This window comes from Lacerta agilis, chromosome 8, assembly GCF_009819535.1.
Source record: "Lacerta agilis isolate rLacAgi1 chromosome 8, rLacAgi1.pri, whole genome shotgun sequence".
In the NCBI taxonomy this organism is placed as follows: domain Eukaryota; kingdom Metazoa; phylum Chordata; class Lepidosauria; order Squamata; family Lacertidae; genus Lacerta; species Lacerta agilis.
In genome coordinates this window covers 5,090,034-5,107,125 of record NC_046319.1, presented here as the reverse complement: position 1 = coordinate 5,107,125, position 17,092 = coordinate 5,090,034, and the positions used below count along the sequence as shown (strand labels likewise).

The window sequence follows — 17,092 nt, the reverse complement described above, 5'->3', positions numbered from 1 at the left end:
TGAGGCGCGGAGGACGAGGCGGCGGCGGAGGCTGGACAGGCGCTTCCTCGCTGACGGGCCGGCGGGGACTGGCGGGTGAGGAGGCGGCGGCGGCGGTGGCAACGGCGTCGTCTCCTCCTCCTCCCCCTCCTCCTCCCGCGGACAGGGGAGCGGCGGGCGAGGGGCGCAGGCTCCCTGCCTGGCCCGCGATTGGGCCCGGCTCGGCCTAGCGGGGCCGGCTCCTCCTCCGCCTCACGAGGCCTCCGGGCTGCCGTGTCACTCGGGGCGACGTGGCAGCCGGATCAGTATCCGCCTCAGGTGGAGGAGAGGGAGCTTCGCAAGCCGGAAGGGCCGCGCTCGGGCGGGGGGGGGGCCTCTAGGCGGGGGCCCAACGAGGCGCCCCCTTGGCGTTATTGTGATTAATAAGGTTAATATTACCATTATCGGTCCCCTGGTTGGTGGCTCATGGCTGGGGCAAAACAATGCGCCCGTTGGGGGGGATAACAAGGCACACACACACCCCTTGGGGATTGCTGTTATTATTGCTTTTTTGTGACTAGGCTGCAGCAAAACGAGGCGCCCCTTTAGGGGTCGTCGTCATCATCATTCTGCTTTTTGATGGTGACTCTGCAGCAAAACAAGGCACCCCTTTGTGTGCGGTTGTCGTTATTATCATCAGTCCGCTGGTTGGTAGGCTTGGGCAAAATGGGGCTCCCTTTTGGGGCTATTTATGTATTTTTTCCCCCAATAACATAAATGTTTTATTGTATTTTCGACTTCTTACATCAGCCATTGTTTCATACATTTTATACATACTTTCCATTTGTACTTATTTTACAAATTAAATTCCGCTATATAGTTTAATAAAATGTATGTACATTCCGATATATTTATCGGGGCTATTTATGTATTTAGTACCCTTCACTTTTACACTTTTTTATCTCCTGCCCTTTGCACTAAGATCCCAGGGTGGGATTAGAACGCAATATGAAATCAGTTTTAAAATAATTTTCCTTTCCTTCTTTGCCGTAGCACCAGAGCATTGTGGGGCTTTTTAAAACAACGCTTCCGGCAAAACTCGAGTTGCCCGTTGGAGCCTACATGTTCAGGAACAGTCTATTGTTCGGTACCTGGTGCAAGGGACAAGCAGCAGAGTGGTGGTGGTGGTGGTGGTCCAGTAGCCACCTTCATGCCTCCAGATGATTGCAAAGAGGTCTTGCTTGGCCTAGCCTGGCAGCCCCACCTGTTCTCCGACTTAAAAGATGCGGGTAGCAGAAAAGGCCCCCTGGCTCCCTTCCAAACTGGAGAATGGCCATCAGTCCCAAGAGACAATTCTAGGCCAGGCAGACTAATGGCCAGAGGCTGTGTAAGGCAACTTCCTGTGGGCCAATGTGGTGCAGTGGTTAGAGGGTCGAACTTGGACATGGGTGAGACCACAGTTCAGATCCCCCCTCTGCCATCATGAAATTCAGTGGGTGACTTTGGGTCACAGATGCCACGTCTCAGCCTAACCCACATCACAGAGAAAGGGGACAGCCATGTCTTGATTCTCCATGGAGAAAAGGTGGGATATGATTAAAAGAAATAACGTGCATGGCGACAGTGCACTAGGTGCTGGGGCGCACAGCAGGGGAGGGCAACCTTTTGCATGCCTGGTTTGTGAAGCTGGTCTACACTAGAAACAGAATCTTCCCCAATGTTGCTTCACCTTCCTTCCCATGGAATGTGCCTCACCACACTTGGTGGTGTTCTTACGTTTCCATTCATGCACGTTAAGCATATTTCGATTTCAACAAGGCCTCCTTTGATATTTTTGTTCTAGTTCTAGCATTGAGGGAGGAAAAAAATACTGCATAATTTTATAAATGTCTATATGTCATCTCTTACTCTTAAAAGGTACCTAAAACCAAAGGGAGCTGTTGCAGGCAAGATCCATGCGCTACTACCTCGACTGATCGCTTGCTGGCAGTTCCTGAGAATGGAAGTAGCCTTGACAAACTGACACCCAGTTTAACTTAGAATTGACTCGTTTTTGCTGATCCACCAGGAAATGCTGAAGAGTCTTCAAAGTCTCTTGGGGGGGGGGGGGTTTGCCGGATTACTAATTCTCAAGTAACAAGGTATCCTTTTCATACCACTGTATTTGTCCTTTCAGATAAAATAAAGGAACGCTGTTGTGAAGATTAGGTGTGCTGATTGCATCATGTTAGGTAATGTGATGTTTTCAGAGGCAGGGAAAAGTAAAACAGTAAATACAGAAGGGTTCTCTTCCAGGAAATTGGAATGAGTCACAACTTATTAAGTGCGTCACCCACTAAAAAGTTCAAGATGGCCAGAACCGATAGTAGTCATATACTAGCAACTCATTCTTAACCCAGGGCAAGGAAAAGACAGTGCCACAAGAGCTGCAGTGGCATCCTATGCAAGACAAGCAGGGCATGGGTTGCTTCTGGTTGCCCTTGCACAGCATATGCTTATGTGAGTATTAGGCAAAGCAATTTCCCATTTGCCTTTATTGAAAAGGCATCCAGTTTCCTTGGGGAGTCCCAGCTCCTGTATAGTTCACACATTCTTCCCAGCACACTTTAAAATTCATTTACCGTATTGGACTGAATATAAGCTCACTTTCCCCCCAAATTCTGACCGTGAAGTCAAAGTACAGCTTAAATTCGCAACCGTACAAAAATTGGCTTTTACGATACCGCTGCTGAAACAGACATACGGTAAAACAGAATGGGTGTGAGTGCCTGCAGAATTTTAAGGGAGCGGCTTATATTCGGGTATTGTCTTTTTTTTCTCCCCCCCCCCCTTGAATTTTAAAGGTGCCGCTTATATTTGGGTGCAGCTTATAGTCGGGCCATTACGGTAATGTGGGTTTGCTGGGCCATAACACTCTGATTTCCTTGTTGAAACTACTTTGATGTATTCAAGAAAATACAGTAGCAAAAAAGTTGGTTTTCTTATTTTCAAGGGTTAAGTTCAGTTTCTAATCCCCATTTGTGACCAATAATAAGGAAACCGTTATCAGGATTCACCCAGTATTGTGCATTTAGTAGCAAAGATATATATGCAGTGTTGATAAGACAACAGACCTACGAAGAATAATAGCATGGCTTATATAACAGGAAGTCCTCAAAATAATAAAGCAATAATTTATATCAGTATTTATCACTACATAATTCTTCCAACAGTATGGGCTATAAAGGGAAATATTTTATGAATGACACATTCTGTCCAAACAAAATCTATACATTTTCTTCTTTTTGTTTACAAGAATAGCAGCAAACAGACAACCACACTTTTAAGAATACTTTTCACTTGCTTTCTTAGAACCAGGAAGAAGTGAAGGAAACAGTCCTGTGTCTGGGAAAAGTGGTGACAACAGCTGAACATTTTTCTATAGTGAGTGGCTAATTTAGACAAATCAGCTTGGAGAATAATTTTTGCTTAAGAGTCCAAAGCTTTCCCTGATTTAGGTTGACTTTGCTTTTTCTTCTTCTTCTTCGTTATCGACAACCTGAAAGATAGCAGATTGCAATACTAAGGGATAGGCAGCTGTTAATTCAAAAATTTAAAACACATGCACACACAGGTGTCAGAAATCAAAAGGTCCTCAAGATCCTTGTAGTTCAGCCGCCACAATACAGATGAAATGAAAAACAGATATTGAATGTCATTTTGAAAAGCAGATTAATGCTTTTTAAAATCACAAATGGCCACTTCGTATAAATTTATAAGTACACCTACTGTAACTTTAAATTTACACCTGTAGAATTATCTCAAGAAAACCATGGCATAACTTCCTTCTTTCTGCATCCAACCCAGCATTTCCAGCTCAAAATGAAGCAGCACTTCCAAAGAACTATGACTTGCTGAGAGTGTGGATGAGATTGTCAGGAACATGAGGAAAGCCATCTTGACTGAAGATCACTGTTCCCACATAACTCTTGTTGCCACAGACTGGAGAAAGCAAAGTAAATGCCGTCGCCATCTCTTTCTCAACACAACACAATCGGTGCAGCCCTCCAGATTTTGCTGTAAGCCATCAGCCCCAGCCAGCTTGGTCCATGGTCAGGGATGAAGGGATGAACCATCTGGCTGGCCAAAGGTTCCCCACTGCTGATTTAGACACCGCCCCACTCATCCCCTCTGTATCCACAGATACACTCTGTGATTTGTTAGTGGTTCACTGGGCCCCATGCCTTGAATCACTGTTTCTGTGATGCTGGCAAGCACAGCTCTGCTGTTTTTACTGAAATATTGCATACCAGTTGGGAAAAAGGGGGAAAGACAGCCAGAGGGTGGGGATATTGAATAAAGCATCTTGGTGGACAGCAGGATTGGCTGGAACCCGGAAGAGAAACACTCCAGGTGGGATAGGGGTGCAAAAGGAAACTGCAACATGTTGGTGCTGGTCTCACTTGTGCCCAGAGAAATCTTGCTTCATACTCTGTTGTTACTTCTATAATGACCCTTCTATACCTAATTTTTTTGGCACCAAACCCAGTTATTGGATTTGAAATGTCAACTTTCATTTGTAAAAACTTGCTTGTACAGAGACACTTTCAGATGTGGAGAAGAAATTCTATAAGAAGAAGAGTTTGGATTTGATATCCCGCTTTATCACTACTCGAAGGAGTCTCAAAGCGGCTAACATTCTCCTTTCCCTTCCTCCTCCACAACAAATATTCCGTGAGGTGAGAGACTTCAAATATTCTGTGAGGCTGAGAGACTTCAAATAAGTGTGACTAGCCCAAGGTCACCCAGCAGCTGCATGTGGAGGAGTGGGGAAGCGAACCCAGTTCACCAGATTACAAGTCTACCACTCTTAACCACACCACACTACACCACCCCAATTTTTAACACCCTTCAATTTGTGCCTACCTGTTCCACACCTTCTACTTCCGGAATATAAAACTGCAGCATGTTTTGTATCCCATTCTTCAGGGTGATGATAGAACTGGGGCAGCTTGTGCAGGAGCCTTGCAGTTTTAACTGCACAATCCCATCTTCAAAGCCCTTAAAGATGACATCCCCACCATCTTCCTGGACTGTTGGCCTGAGGAACATTGTCGATAAGATTTCAAAGGATTAGTGGAGTAAACCACTTAAAACCCCAAACATTTCTATACATTTAGAAGTAGTTCTCCCCCACACTTCTTTGGCCATCTCTTCTTTGTATCCCACCCTTATACCTTCTCTGTTGCACTAATGCTTATTCTCAGAACAGCCCATCTCTTGCAGTTCATCAAAACACCTCCCTTCTCCTTCAAATCCACCATCAGCAATTTTTTCCTAGAACAGCTGATCCCAAGCTGAGTATCTTCTGTTTATTTTATGTGCATGCTCTCTGCCAGGGCAACCCCTATTATACTGACAATAAGAGCTGATTACTGAAACTGAAATAAATTATACAAATCCAGTCATTTTGCATGCATTTGCCCAGTTTGCGACTTTTATCTTCTCTTTGCAATCTGGGTAGTGGTAATGAGAAGCTATGTAAAATGCTCAAGTCCTTGCTCCTGTCACTTATCAAACCTTTATTAGTCATTTACAAGTAAAATCGCGAGAGAAAGAATCACATACTGGAACTTTAAAATATATATAGACAAAGAAACAACAATTAAACTCATAGGCTGATTGTATGTGTGTATATGTAAAATCTATAATTTCCTCCTGTTAAAGTACTCCTTGAAGCATTGCTGCCAAAAACTCGACTACCCCCACAATCACCCCTTGGTCAATGTCAGAGAGACAGAATCCAACACTTCCACCATGCTGCGGTTTCAAACCATCCAAAAGGGGGGACAACACGCGTTCACGCAGCGTACTGTGTAGTGGACAATAAAAGAGAATATGCTCTACAGTGTCCGGGACATTCAGGGAACATCTGCAGTATCTCTTGTTTCTGGGAATATTCTGATATCTACCCCTGACAAATGCCGAGGGAAAGATATTCAGTCGGGCCAACATAAATGCCCTACGTTGGGCTGGTATTATTAGTTTAGTAACATAGTTGACCCTGCTATCTAGGATATTCAAATCATAGAATATGGGAGAGCAAATTTTATTTACAGCTGCCGCAATATTTTGTCTCTCAACATCCTTTAGTCTAATTAGGACATTGTGAAAGATATGTTGCTCGCTTGAATTGTACAAGGGCTCCTGTCAATCCCACTTGGACTTCTGAAATGTCATCACAACAGACGAAACAGATTGTAGCTGGCAAATTAATGCATCCAATTCAGGGCTTGGGTATTCATTCAAGAACAAGCTGCACCTACATTCCAATGAAAGCAGCACTTCCCAACGGACATGCTGTTATTTTCTAAAGGAACAACGAAGGCTCTGTCTGTCAGACTGGCACTCACTAAAATGCTGGAAGTGCTTCAATGCAGATATTGATATAAGCACCAATATATAAATGTGCAACTGCAACAAATTTCCCTGCTGTCCTCCTGGCTAACACCAGAGGGCAAGCGATTCTCCTAACAGAAATAAATATTCAGGGATCAGAGGGATAAAAGCACGTCTATTTTAAATTCTTCATACCTCCCCTATTTAGAAGATGTTTACTGCAATCGCTTTCTGAAGTGAATTTTTAAGTCACATGCCTCTTTCAAAGCATTGTAAAAGCTCATGAGGAAAAGTGGGTTGGGAGCACAGCTGGTTGAAAGACCTGAGCCAGCAGCATCTCGCAAATTGAACAAAATACTCTTTTCAGAGGCTACCTAGGAAGAAGCACCGGCATCTCTGCCAATCCATCAAACTGGCTATCAACTCTGCCAACTTCATGAAACACCAACAGGGTATAGGAAACACAGTTGTAGCTGTACCTTATTCTAGTATCCAGGAGCTCTTTTATCATTAATACAACTTCATCATCTTCTTCAGATGGAGCTTGTGTGGTTTATGCAAGACAAAAGGAATGAATCATGCTTATCTTATTTGATAAATGTTTCCACAACATTCCTTGAAAATAATCCATTTACCGCCCGGAAAAGCTCTGCTGAATAGCTTCTTGGGGATGAAATGACCGCAGAAAAGTGAGCCTGCACCACCACTGTCCCTGCCACAAAAGAAGCACAACAGTGCGCTCTTACTTGTGTTTGGCAAAAGCTGCTCTGAGACTCCCAGCCCTTGTGTGCTAGCTGTTGTCCTGCTTGCTTCATAGCCCACGTGTGTTATATCTTTACAAGCACAAATATGTTCAAACCCCACACACCCTTGGCCACATCTCAAACAAGATGGTCTCATTTACGCGTTTCCTGTAACTTGTATGGATGTAATACCATAAGTACAGAATCTTGTAAAAGAGAAATCTCCCTGGCAGCAACATCTCTAAAAGATCTTGTGCTATTACAACATGAATCATTCCATTGCTTACCAGGCAGTTAATATTAAAAACCTCCCCATCTTCTTGTGACCAGAGTCTCATCTTTTCATAAATTCAACTATCTTATTTGCTTTCAGAAAGTCACATATTGCAGTGACTGATCTACTGGCTTCTTTCTGATCTCCACATCCACACTGTTAATATTGGGATCCCTGTTTGCTCAAATGCCCAATGAGTTTTAATATTTCCACCACTGAGTCATGGCAGAACAAGGCTGCTTGCTAACATCAGGTGCTGCTAAGCCACCATATTTAGGTCTTTTCTGGGGAGCTCTGGATGTAATTACCATAAATTATTTTTGTTTACAATATCAAAATTCCCAAATATCAAATTCCACTGAATTTCCATGTTGTATGAATATTGTTGGTAAACTCTATTATTAATTGTTCCTCCATAGTAAATCCTAAAATTTAAGACCTTCTGTTTGATTTTATACCCCAATCCAATAATAAAAGTCATGTAAGTCCTCCCATATCAAAAGCTCCTCAGATACCATGTTTCCCCTTTTTTAAGACGTAGTCATAAAGTAAGCCATAGCAGGTTTTTTTCACAGTTGTGAAAAATAAGCCGTACCCCAAAAATAAGCCATAGTGCCACCATCATCCCCATCACCTCCTCAGCCACTCCTACCTGTTCCTGACGTGCAGGGAGACAGCGAGCGAGAGGCACAGGCCAGGGGAAAAAGCCTCTCGCCCGAGTCCTGCAGCCTGGCGGGCAGGGAGACAGCAAGCGAGAGGCACTAAAAAATAAAAGCCTCTTGCCTGAGTCCTGCCCTGCCTGTTCCTGGTGCACAGGGAGACAGCGTGCGAGAGACGCGGGGGGGGGGGAGCCTCTCGCCTGAGTCCTGCCCCGGCTGTTCGTTTTTAATCAATATTTATTACCAGTAATAAAAATAAGACATCCCCTGAAAATAAGCCACCCTGTGTTTTTTTTGAGGGGGGAAGAAATATAAGACGGTGTCTTAAAATAGGGGAAACACGGTACTGTATTGTAATAGGAAGGAAAGCTGTGCCTAGAGCGAGCTGAGGTTAAAAAAAAACCAAGAGTGTGTCCCTGTAAGCCCTGGCCTATCAGAGAAGCAAAGACCTTGCAAGCAGCCCTCAAGAACACCATTTGCATCTGTCCAGGAACTGTTTCTCATGTCTGCATTGTTTTGTTCCTTGTTGTTTGCCACAATGTGCTCCTTTGGGAGGAAGGGCAGGATATACATTTAATAATAATAATGAACCAGCCTTTTCTATCTAACCAGTGAGCTACCTACCTAGCCCAACACTGCATCTCCAACAGTGGCCAGGCAAGCTCACAAGTAGAGATGTAACCTGCCACCAACATCCAATACTCTCCTCCATCAACGTATTCAATATTAGCCATTTACCTGTGTCTGTACGAGGTGCCTCTTCAGTAACAACAGGCAAGCCAGAAGCATAGAAATCCATAATAGTTGCATAAATATCTGGTTTTATTAAGTTCCAATCCACTTCTTCATTTTCCTACAAAGATTTCAAGAATAGGTTAGGTATACATGAATAGCTTTGCTGAATCAGACCAAAAAACACTTTTTTAAGCCTTGTGGGGAAATGTAGGTCCTTTGAATCTATGAATAGCGCATAGTTTCTGGCACTACAGCAACTTAAAAACTGGCATGTCTTTTGTATCTTCTATTTTTGGAAAGTTTTAAGGGGGGCGTGGTCTGCACAGTAAGTGATAGCAGAAGTGCACTCCTCTTCTGGAATGTTTAGAACAGTGGTTCCCATTTAGCTAATAACTGCAGACCCCCTGTTTTTCAAAAGCCAAGCCATGGACCCCTTACTTTTGAAAATGTTGGCATCTCTGTGCTAGTTTTTGTTGTGTGAAGGCTGCCACCATACCCTCTGTGACGGTAACATGAAGGTGCTGGAGGTGAAATAGTTAAACCAGGTACCAGCTAGAACCCAGAGGGGGTGGAGTCAGAGTGACAGTTAGTGGGCAGGGGAGATAGAGAGTTAGTTAGTTGTGGGAGTGGGTTGGAATTGGGAGATTGGTTGGAGTGGGAGTGAGTTAGGAAAGAGTGTGCGTAGGTGAAGTTAATGTAACAGGGAAACTAAGTCAAGACCAGTTAGGAGAATAGAAGCCAAGTAAATAGCTGAGAAGTGGTTAAGTGAGGGAGAGCTAGTAGAGGGAGTTATAGGTCTGGGAAGACACCCATGTTTGACACTGTTTGCAATCGTTTATGAAACCACATGCTTGTTATTCTGTAATAAATAAACATAGGTTTGATTTTACAATTTAACCCTGACTGGACTCAATAGATTTACCAGGTAGGGCCTGGTTGGTGGCAGCGAGAGAGTAGAGCGTGGTGGCACAGGGATCAATCGACCGTGAAACGTCCGGGGACCCTGTGTGTGATCGCCACACCCTCCAACATGTCCCAGTGCGAAACCGGGATGCAAGTCTTCCAGGCCAAACACGATGCCCCATACGGTTAACAGGGATGTGCTATGGACTCCCTGGGTGGGTTACGCCGACCCCCTGGGATCTGCAGAAAAACAACTGGGAACCACTGGTTTAGAATATTTATATAGAATGTGTGCAGATGAGGCTGACCAAGATGGTGGAGGGTCCGGAAGCCAAGCCTTATGAGGAAGTGTTGAAGGAGCTGGGTATGTTTAGCCTGGAAACGAGGCTGAGAGGAGATATGATAGCCATCTTCAAATATCTGACGGGCTGTCACATGGAAGATGGAGCAAGCTTGTTTTCTCCTGCTCTGAAGGGTAGGACACAAACAAAAGGATTCAAGTGACATGGAAGGAGATTCCGACTAAACCTCAGGAAGAACTTTCTGACGGCAAGAGCTGTTTGACAGTGGAACAATCTCCCTCAGAAGGTGGAGGACTCTCCTTCCCTAGAGGTTTTAAAGCAGAGGTTCGATGGCCATCTGCAATCAATGCTTTAGTTGAGATTCCTGCATTGCATGGGGTTGGACAAGATTACCCACAGGGTCCCTTCTACAATTCTTTGATTCTATTATCATTCCCTGTGCAGACATTAAAGCATTACAATATTCTTTTAGGTTTACCTTTGTGACTGTGATGAAGTCTGTTCCAAAGAAAATGCTTTTAACTCCTTCAATCCTGAAGAGCTGCCTACCAAAACAAAAACAAGAAAAAGAAAGATCTTCATTCAAAACTCCTGCTCACTGTGAGCTTCCAGGTTTCTTTGTATCAGTATACCCATAAACGTTTGTAGGCTGATGACTGCCTGGCCACGAAGGCTCCAATCCCAGAACACTTCCCTGAATCCAGAATACTTGCATGTAGACATGCATGAGACTGAGTTCATTGTATATATATAATAAGGGGAAACTACTCGTGTAAAATATTTAGAGAGACTGAATCAATAACCAACCAATTACTGACTACAATAGCAGAACATTATTGGGGACCCTCATGTGAGAATGGAAGATGATGTGGAGTTTGACTTTAAAGGAACATTTAACAAGTGAAATCCATGCTCATCTCAAAGGAACCACACCGTATAAATGTTACACTACTTGAACAAGATTTATTGATTATGCTGCTGTAAAGGAACATACATAGGTTCTGCCTGCCTCACATGGACACCTGTGGAAGTGCACCCTGGACTGACTAGACATTTCTTGACTTGATTTGACAAGGTTTGATTTGCACTAATCATTCCCCCCACTTTTTTTTTCTTTTGTCTGGTTGGCCATCTTTATTTGGGGAGGGGTTAGGGTCCAATAACATTTCTTATGCTATTGGAATTGATTAATACCCATTACAACAACAGAACAGATTTTTTAAAGGGGTAAACTACATATAACCCCTCTGCTGCAAACTCTGTCCCCAGTCTGCTTTCAATCTCACAGGGTCCTGATTAGTACTTGCAAGGCACAGATAAGTCCAGAACAGGGATAGGGCCAACAACAGTTGGGCGAGGGGGCATTTTAGGGGAAGTCAGGGAAAAGGTTAAACACTCCCTTCTCTGATGCAAAGCATCCACTTACCAATAAAGCTTTGCTCCCAGGGCTTCGTTAAAGCAGCTACAGTGCAATATGTAGTTTGCTCCTAAGTAAGTACCACTTAAAAGTACTTTGATCTGGACACACGACTAAGTTATTGTCATACAACCGACAACAAGGCAACAACAAACCTTGCTAAGGGTGAACAATACGTGGAAGCTGGAGAGGTGAATTCCATAGTTCTAGATTCCAGCACTGGCTTTCCTGGGATAAATTTCAAGCTGTTTGGATTTGGAGTGTCCTGTGTCTGAACAAACATAGACCTTGCTGAAATAAAAAAAGAATAAAAAACTGTGAGGTTTGTAGTAATCTGATTTGCACCCAACCTTCATAAAACATAAACAAGAAGAACTGGGCTGGATTTGGCACAAGGCCCATCTAGTCCAGTATCCTGGCCTCCAGAGGGGTCAGCCAGAAGCTTCTTGGTGCCAAGCATGGCACAAACACAAAGACCTCCCCATATATTTGTCTCAGAGGCATATTGTCACTGAACATGGCAATTTTATTTAGATGGACTAAGTTTCTTGATCAGGCAATCTTGTCTCTCCCACCCGTCCCTTCTGCTGCAGGAGTTCAAACAAGTAACGAAAATGAGCATTGTAAAGAAAAAGAGAGCTGAGAATGGACTTGCTCAATGAGGTGGGGGGGGGGCTTGCCTTTCTCGATCCATCTTCTGCCTACTAGGCATTCACAACTCTCTCTCTTAAGAGAGGCTCACTTTTTATTTTCTTGGCTTACAGAAAATCAACAAAACTTGGGAAGCACAGATCCAAAGATCCAAAGTTAGAAGCAAATACACACTTTATACATGGAACTAATTCTGATGACTTTATGGAAATACACACACACACACACACACACACACACACAAACTTAAGAAGAGATGTTGGACTGAACAGTACAGTATGTTTACTCAATATACTTTTTGTCGTGATGTAGCAATTTCAGAGGAGAATTGCAAGTTTTTATCACTGCATTCCCCCACAGAATTGTGATCGCAAACTGCAGAACAAACCTAGCACTCACCTTTCCTCTGTAGTACTGTGGGAGGAAGGAGCAGGTTCTGTTGGGAGGCAATGTGTAGGGGTTGTTTAGCAGTGACGTTCACCCCTTTGAATCCCAAGTGGCAGAATCTTAAAGAAGACAAAAACCAACCTTACCAAAAAGTCACAATTTCAGATTCCTTATAGTCCTGAGGCTCAATAAAGGCTTAACTAGTACCATGGGGTCACGAAGAGTCGGACACGACTGAACGACTGAACAACAACAACAAAAGTACCAAGTTAGACCCTGCCCTATTTTATGGCTCAAGTTAAGTAAAAATATTCCCTTGTGCCTTTCATGATCTCAGCTACTTTGTTGACCAAACCTGAACAAGAACACTGAAAACAGTCAATGGCTGAGTGAAGACTGAAAACACAACTCCAACAACCAACCCACCAGAGTTCCCTAGCTCTGAAGATTTTCTCCTTTGTGGTTTGACAAGGGCAGAAGATAGTGAGATGTTATGCAGAAACTGAGTTTGTAAGTGTATGAGGTCAGCACCGTGCAGGAAAGGTAACTACTCCTCTAGATTATAGTTCCTGCTTTCAATCCAGGGCTTCATAAAGATGTCTCTATCTTTTTTTAACTACAGTGGTGCCCCGCTAGACGAAAATAATTCGTTCTGCGAAAATTTTCGTCTAGCGGGTTTTTCGTCTTGCGGAGCGGCAATGACAGCCGCGCTCCGCAAAACGAAAAAAAAAAAAAGACGAAAATTTTTCGTCTTGCGAGGCAGCCCCATAGACTTTTTCGTCTTGCGGGGCAGCCTTCCGCTAGACGAATGCCTTCGTCTAGTGAGTTTTTCGTCTTGCGAGGCATTCGTCTAGCGGGGTACCACTGTATAAAGACAAAACAGGAAGCATGCAGGACGCCTCTAGAGCTTAAAAAGTGCAGGTTAGCAAAACAGGCAGTATTGTCATTTGCATGACAGTTTTGGGAAGCCAAAGTATCAGGACAGCTGTGATGGCCCAAAATTAAAAGAGGGTGTTTTTTGTTAAACCAGTTTGCTTTCATGAAAAAAACAGGTTTGCTTTTTTTTTTAGTGTGAAGTGCCAAGTACTGAAAAGCTTACTTATTCTTTCATCAACAAATGGAACCAAATATTTAAGATACCTGTTGGGGACACTTTCGCTCCTCAGGGCAGGTAACTGCCTTTGTTGCTTATCAATCAATCAATCAATCAATCAGTTTACTATGGCCATCGACCAGCAGTAGTCCATGCTTTCTTGCTTATGATCCTCTGCCCAAGCTGCTTTCTTTCAGACTCCCAACTCCCAGCCTGCATGGCTGTATGGTGCTGGGAATGATGGGAGTTGTAGTCCAAAACATGCCATAAGCCATAAAACCATTAAAAAAACTGGTTAGGCTTTAAGACGCCACGAGGCTCTGTTATTCCTTCTTCCTCAGAGGGGAGACCATATGCCACTCTCACAGCAACCCTGACAGCCAGAGGTGGGCTAGGGATTAAGAGTGTCAGACCACGGAGAGACCAGGGTTCGAATCCCAACCACTCAGCTAGGAAGCTCATTGCGTGGCCTCAGGACAGTCGCTGTCTTCTCCCCACCACCACTCCCGCATTAATCCTCACAACAACCCTGCAAGGTCGGTGTGGCTGTTGAAAAGCAGCCCAAGGTCACCCCACCCCAGGGCTTCTTGGCCCTGCCTGCTGTAGACGGGAAAGGCGGCTGTTCCAGGCCAGGGCCGGATTTGGTTTGATGAGGTCCTAAGCTACTGAAGGTAATGGGGCCCTTTTTATGTCCAGCTGTCCTTTGTCAACAACAAATTGTCGCTGTTTTTTTGCGTTATATACACACACACACACACACACACACACACCGGTATATGAAGTCAGCCCTGTTTAGGGAAGTTTTTAATCTGTGATATTTTAATGTATTTTAATATTTGTTGGAAGCCACCCAGAGTGGCCGGGGAGACCCAGCCAGATGGGCGGGGTACAAAAAATTAATTTATTGTTGTTATTGTTGTTGTTGTTGTTGTTATTATATCGTAATTTATGGACCTAATAGGTATCTAAAACCATTTGCACATAACAAAATATGTATTTTATCGAAATGTTTTTTTCCCTTTAAATGTTTTTGGGGGCCCAAGAGAGTGGGGCCCTAAGCTATAGCTTGTTTAGCTTATACAAAGAGAGCCTTTGTATATGTGGGCAACCCTGTGTAGAGGATCTGTACCATTATTTATTGCAATGCATAGATCCAAGAGACAGATTTATAAAACCCCTGCGTACGAATGGAATACACTAACAGGGTGGAAAGGGTGAAATGGCTGCTGAGTGACACTGATGACTTTGTAACTTATAAAGTGGCATTATATGCGTTGGCGGCTAAGATGAGGAGAAAATATATGATAAAATAGTGGTCAACTGCAGGGTGGCCAACTCCCAAGAGACTGTGATCTACTCACAGAGTTAAAAACTGGCAGTGATCTACCCCCTTTTGGGGGGTTCCAGGTCAGAGCTGTTGAGCTTTTTTTAGGAAGGAGGAAGGCTCATGGGGGGGCGGGTTTGGGTCAAAGTTGTTGAGTTTTTTCAGGGAGGAGGTAAAATGTTGAGCTTTTTTTTAGGGCAGCCACAGTTGTTCAGCTTCTTGGGGGGGGGGGGGGCAATGATCTACCAGTGATCTACCGCAGACGTCGTGATCACGATCTACCTGTTGGACATGCCTGGCAAAGGGGATTCGGACATTTAAACCGGCATATTTTACCTGAGCTTTCCCTGCTATTCTAGCTTATGCAAAAAATAATCTCTAGGAGACTTGGCCGTGGTTTATTGCACCGGTAGTGCTAAATGTTTTTTTTAAAATGTTTTTATGGTTATTGCTGTTTTTCCTTTTGTCCCCCCTGTGAACGATGCCATGGCCTTTGGCTAGCGCAATAAATATACGTAAATCCGGCACCGAGTCCAGGCAACCCCGCGGAGACACCGAGGGGATCACGCCACACAGAATCCCACCGCTGCAAACGCCCTTTTCTTGCCTCCAGAGCCCACCTTCCCTCGGAAGGGGACCCAACACAAGCGACCCTTCATCTCTCACAACAACCCCGCGAGGTAGGACAGGCTGTCCTGTTTAAAAGCCAAACACCTTCCCCCCGCCCCTTTTTTTAATTTCTGCGAACTATGCGGGGTGTGTATACCGTTCCCTCCCCAGGCAGGGGGAAAGAAGCCACGACGGGGAGCGCCACGGACGCCGTCACCTACCGGCTGCTCAGCCCCGCCATCGCCACCGCCAACCGCCTCGCGGCCGCCATCTTGCTCCCTCTCCCTCTCGGAGGGGCGGCAGCCGAAGGACCCCTCGTGAGGGGCTGCCTGCGCAGGCGCCTGATTCGCCCGCTGGAGTCGGGCGGCCCCTGCTGGCCGGAGTGGGGAACTGCAGACTGAAGCGAATGAAACGCGAAGGCGGGAGGGAGGAGGGGGGTCCCTGCGTCATATGTCCCGAGGCCCCGCCCACTCCCTCTCTTCACTCTCCGCGGAGCAGTGATTTATTATATTAAGTTAATTCAAGTACTGTTGTTGCTACTTTATTATAATTTTGTTATGATTGAGGGCAGGGCCGGATTTAGGTTTGATGAGGCCCTAAGCTACTGAAGGTAATTGGGCCCTTTATATGTCCAGCTTTTTTTTTTGTCAACAACAAATTGTCGCTGTTTTTTTGTGTTGAATATATGCTATATGGTTAATTTATGGACCTAATAGGTATCTAAAGCCATTTGCACATAACAAATGGGAGCCTACACAACACAAAACACTGTTGCTGTATGTAGGTTTTATTTTATTTGTTTTTTATCTTATATTTTGGAAATGTACATCCAGTTGTGTTTTTTTCCTTTAAATTTTTTGGGGCGGCCCTAAGAGAGTGGGGCCCTAAACTACAGCTTGTTTAGCTTATACGCAAATCCGGCACTGATTGGGGGAATTGGATTATGTGTAGCTTGTGGGAGACCGAGAGGTGATATCCGAAAGGCTGTCCCAGGGAAAGGAAGCAATGGATTCAAATGACAAGATTCCGATTAAACATTGGGAATAACTTTTTGACGGCAAAAGCTGTTGGGCAGTGGAACGGACTCCCTCGGAAGGTGGTGGACTCTCCTTCCTTGGGAGGTTTTTAAACAGAGGCTGGATGGCCCGCCTGCCAGGTATGCTTTAGCTGTGATTGCTACATGGCAGGGGTTCTGGGCTCCCCAGAGTCCCTTCCAACTCTACAATTCTGCTCTGGTCAGACCTCACCTGGAATACTGTGTCTAGTTCTGGGCACCACAGTTCAAGAAGGATACTGACAAGCTGGAACGTGTCCAGAAGAGGGCAACCAAAATGGTCAAAGGCCTGGAAACAATGCCTTATGAGGAACGGCTTAGGGAGCTGGGTATGTTTAGCCTGGAGAAGAGAAGGTTAAGGGGTGATAGGATAGCCATGTTCAAATATATAAAAGTATGTCATATAGAGGAGGGAGAAAGGTTGTTTTCTGCTGCTCCAGAGAAGCGGACACGGAGCAATGGATTCAAACTACAAGAAAGAAGATTCCACCTAAACATTAGGAAGAACTTCCTGACAGTGAGAGCTGTTCGGCAGTGGAATTTGCTACCAAGGAGCGTGGTGGAGTCTCCTTCTTTGGAGGTCTTTAAGCGGAGGCTTGACAGCC

General features: G+C 44.6%; 1 protein-coding gene across 1 annotated transcript; it reads right to left on the bottom strand.

Annotated features, from left to right (window-relative positions):
• Window positions 1-3,003: 3,003 nt before the first annotated feature.
• Window positions 3,004-15,727, bottom strand: NFU1 (NFU1 iron-sulfur cluster scaffold). The gene is made up of 8 exons (XM_033159158.1): window positions 15,655-15,727; window positions 12,420-12,526; window positions 11,525-11,660; window positions 10,431-10,497; window positions 8,751-8,865; window positions 6,816-6,879; window positions 4,864-5,038; window positions 3,004-3,496 (listed from the first exon to the last, which is right to left on the bottom strand). The coding sequence occupies exons 1-8, from the start codon at window positions 15,702-15,704 to the stop codon at window positions 3,452-3,454; spliced, it is 759 nt and encodes a 252-aa protein (XP_033015049.1). The 5' UTR covers window positions 15,705-15,727; the 3' UTR covers window positions 3,004-3,451.
• Between the last annotated feature and the right edge of the window lie 1,365 nt (window positions 15,728-17,092).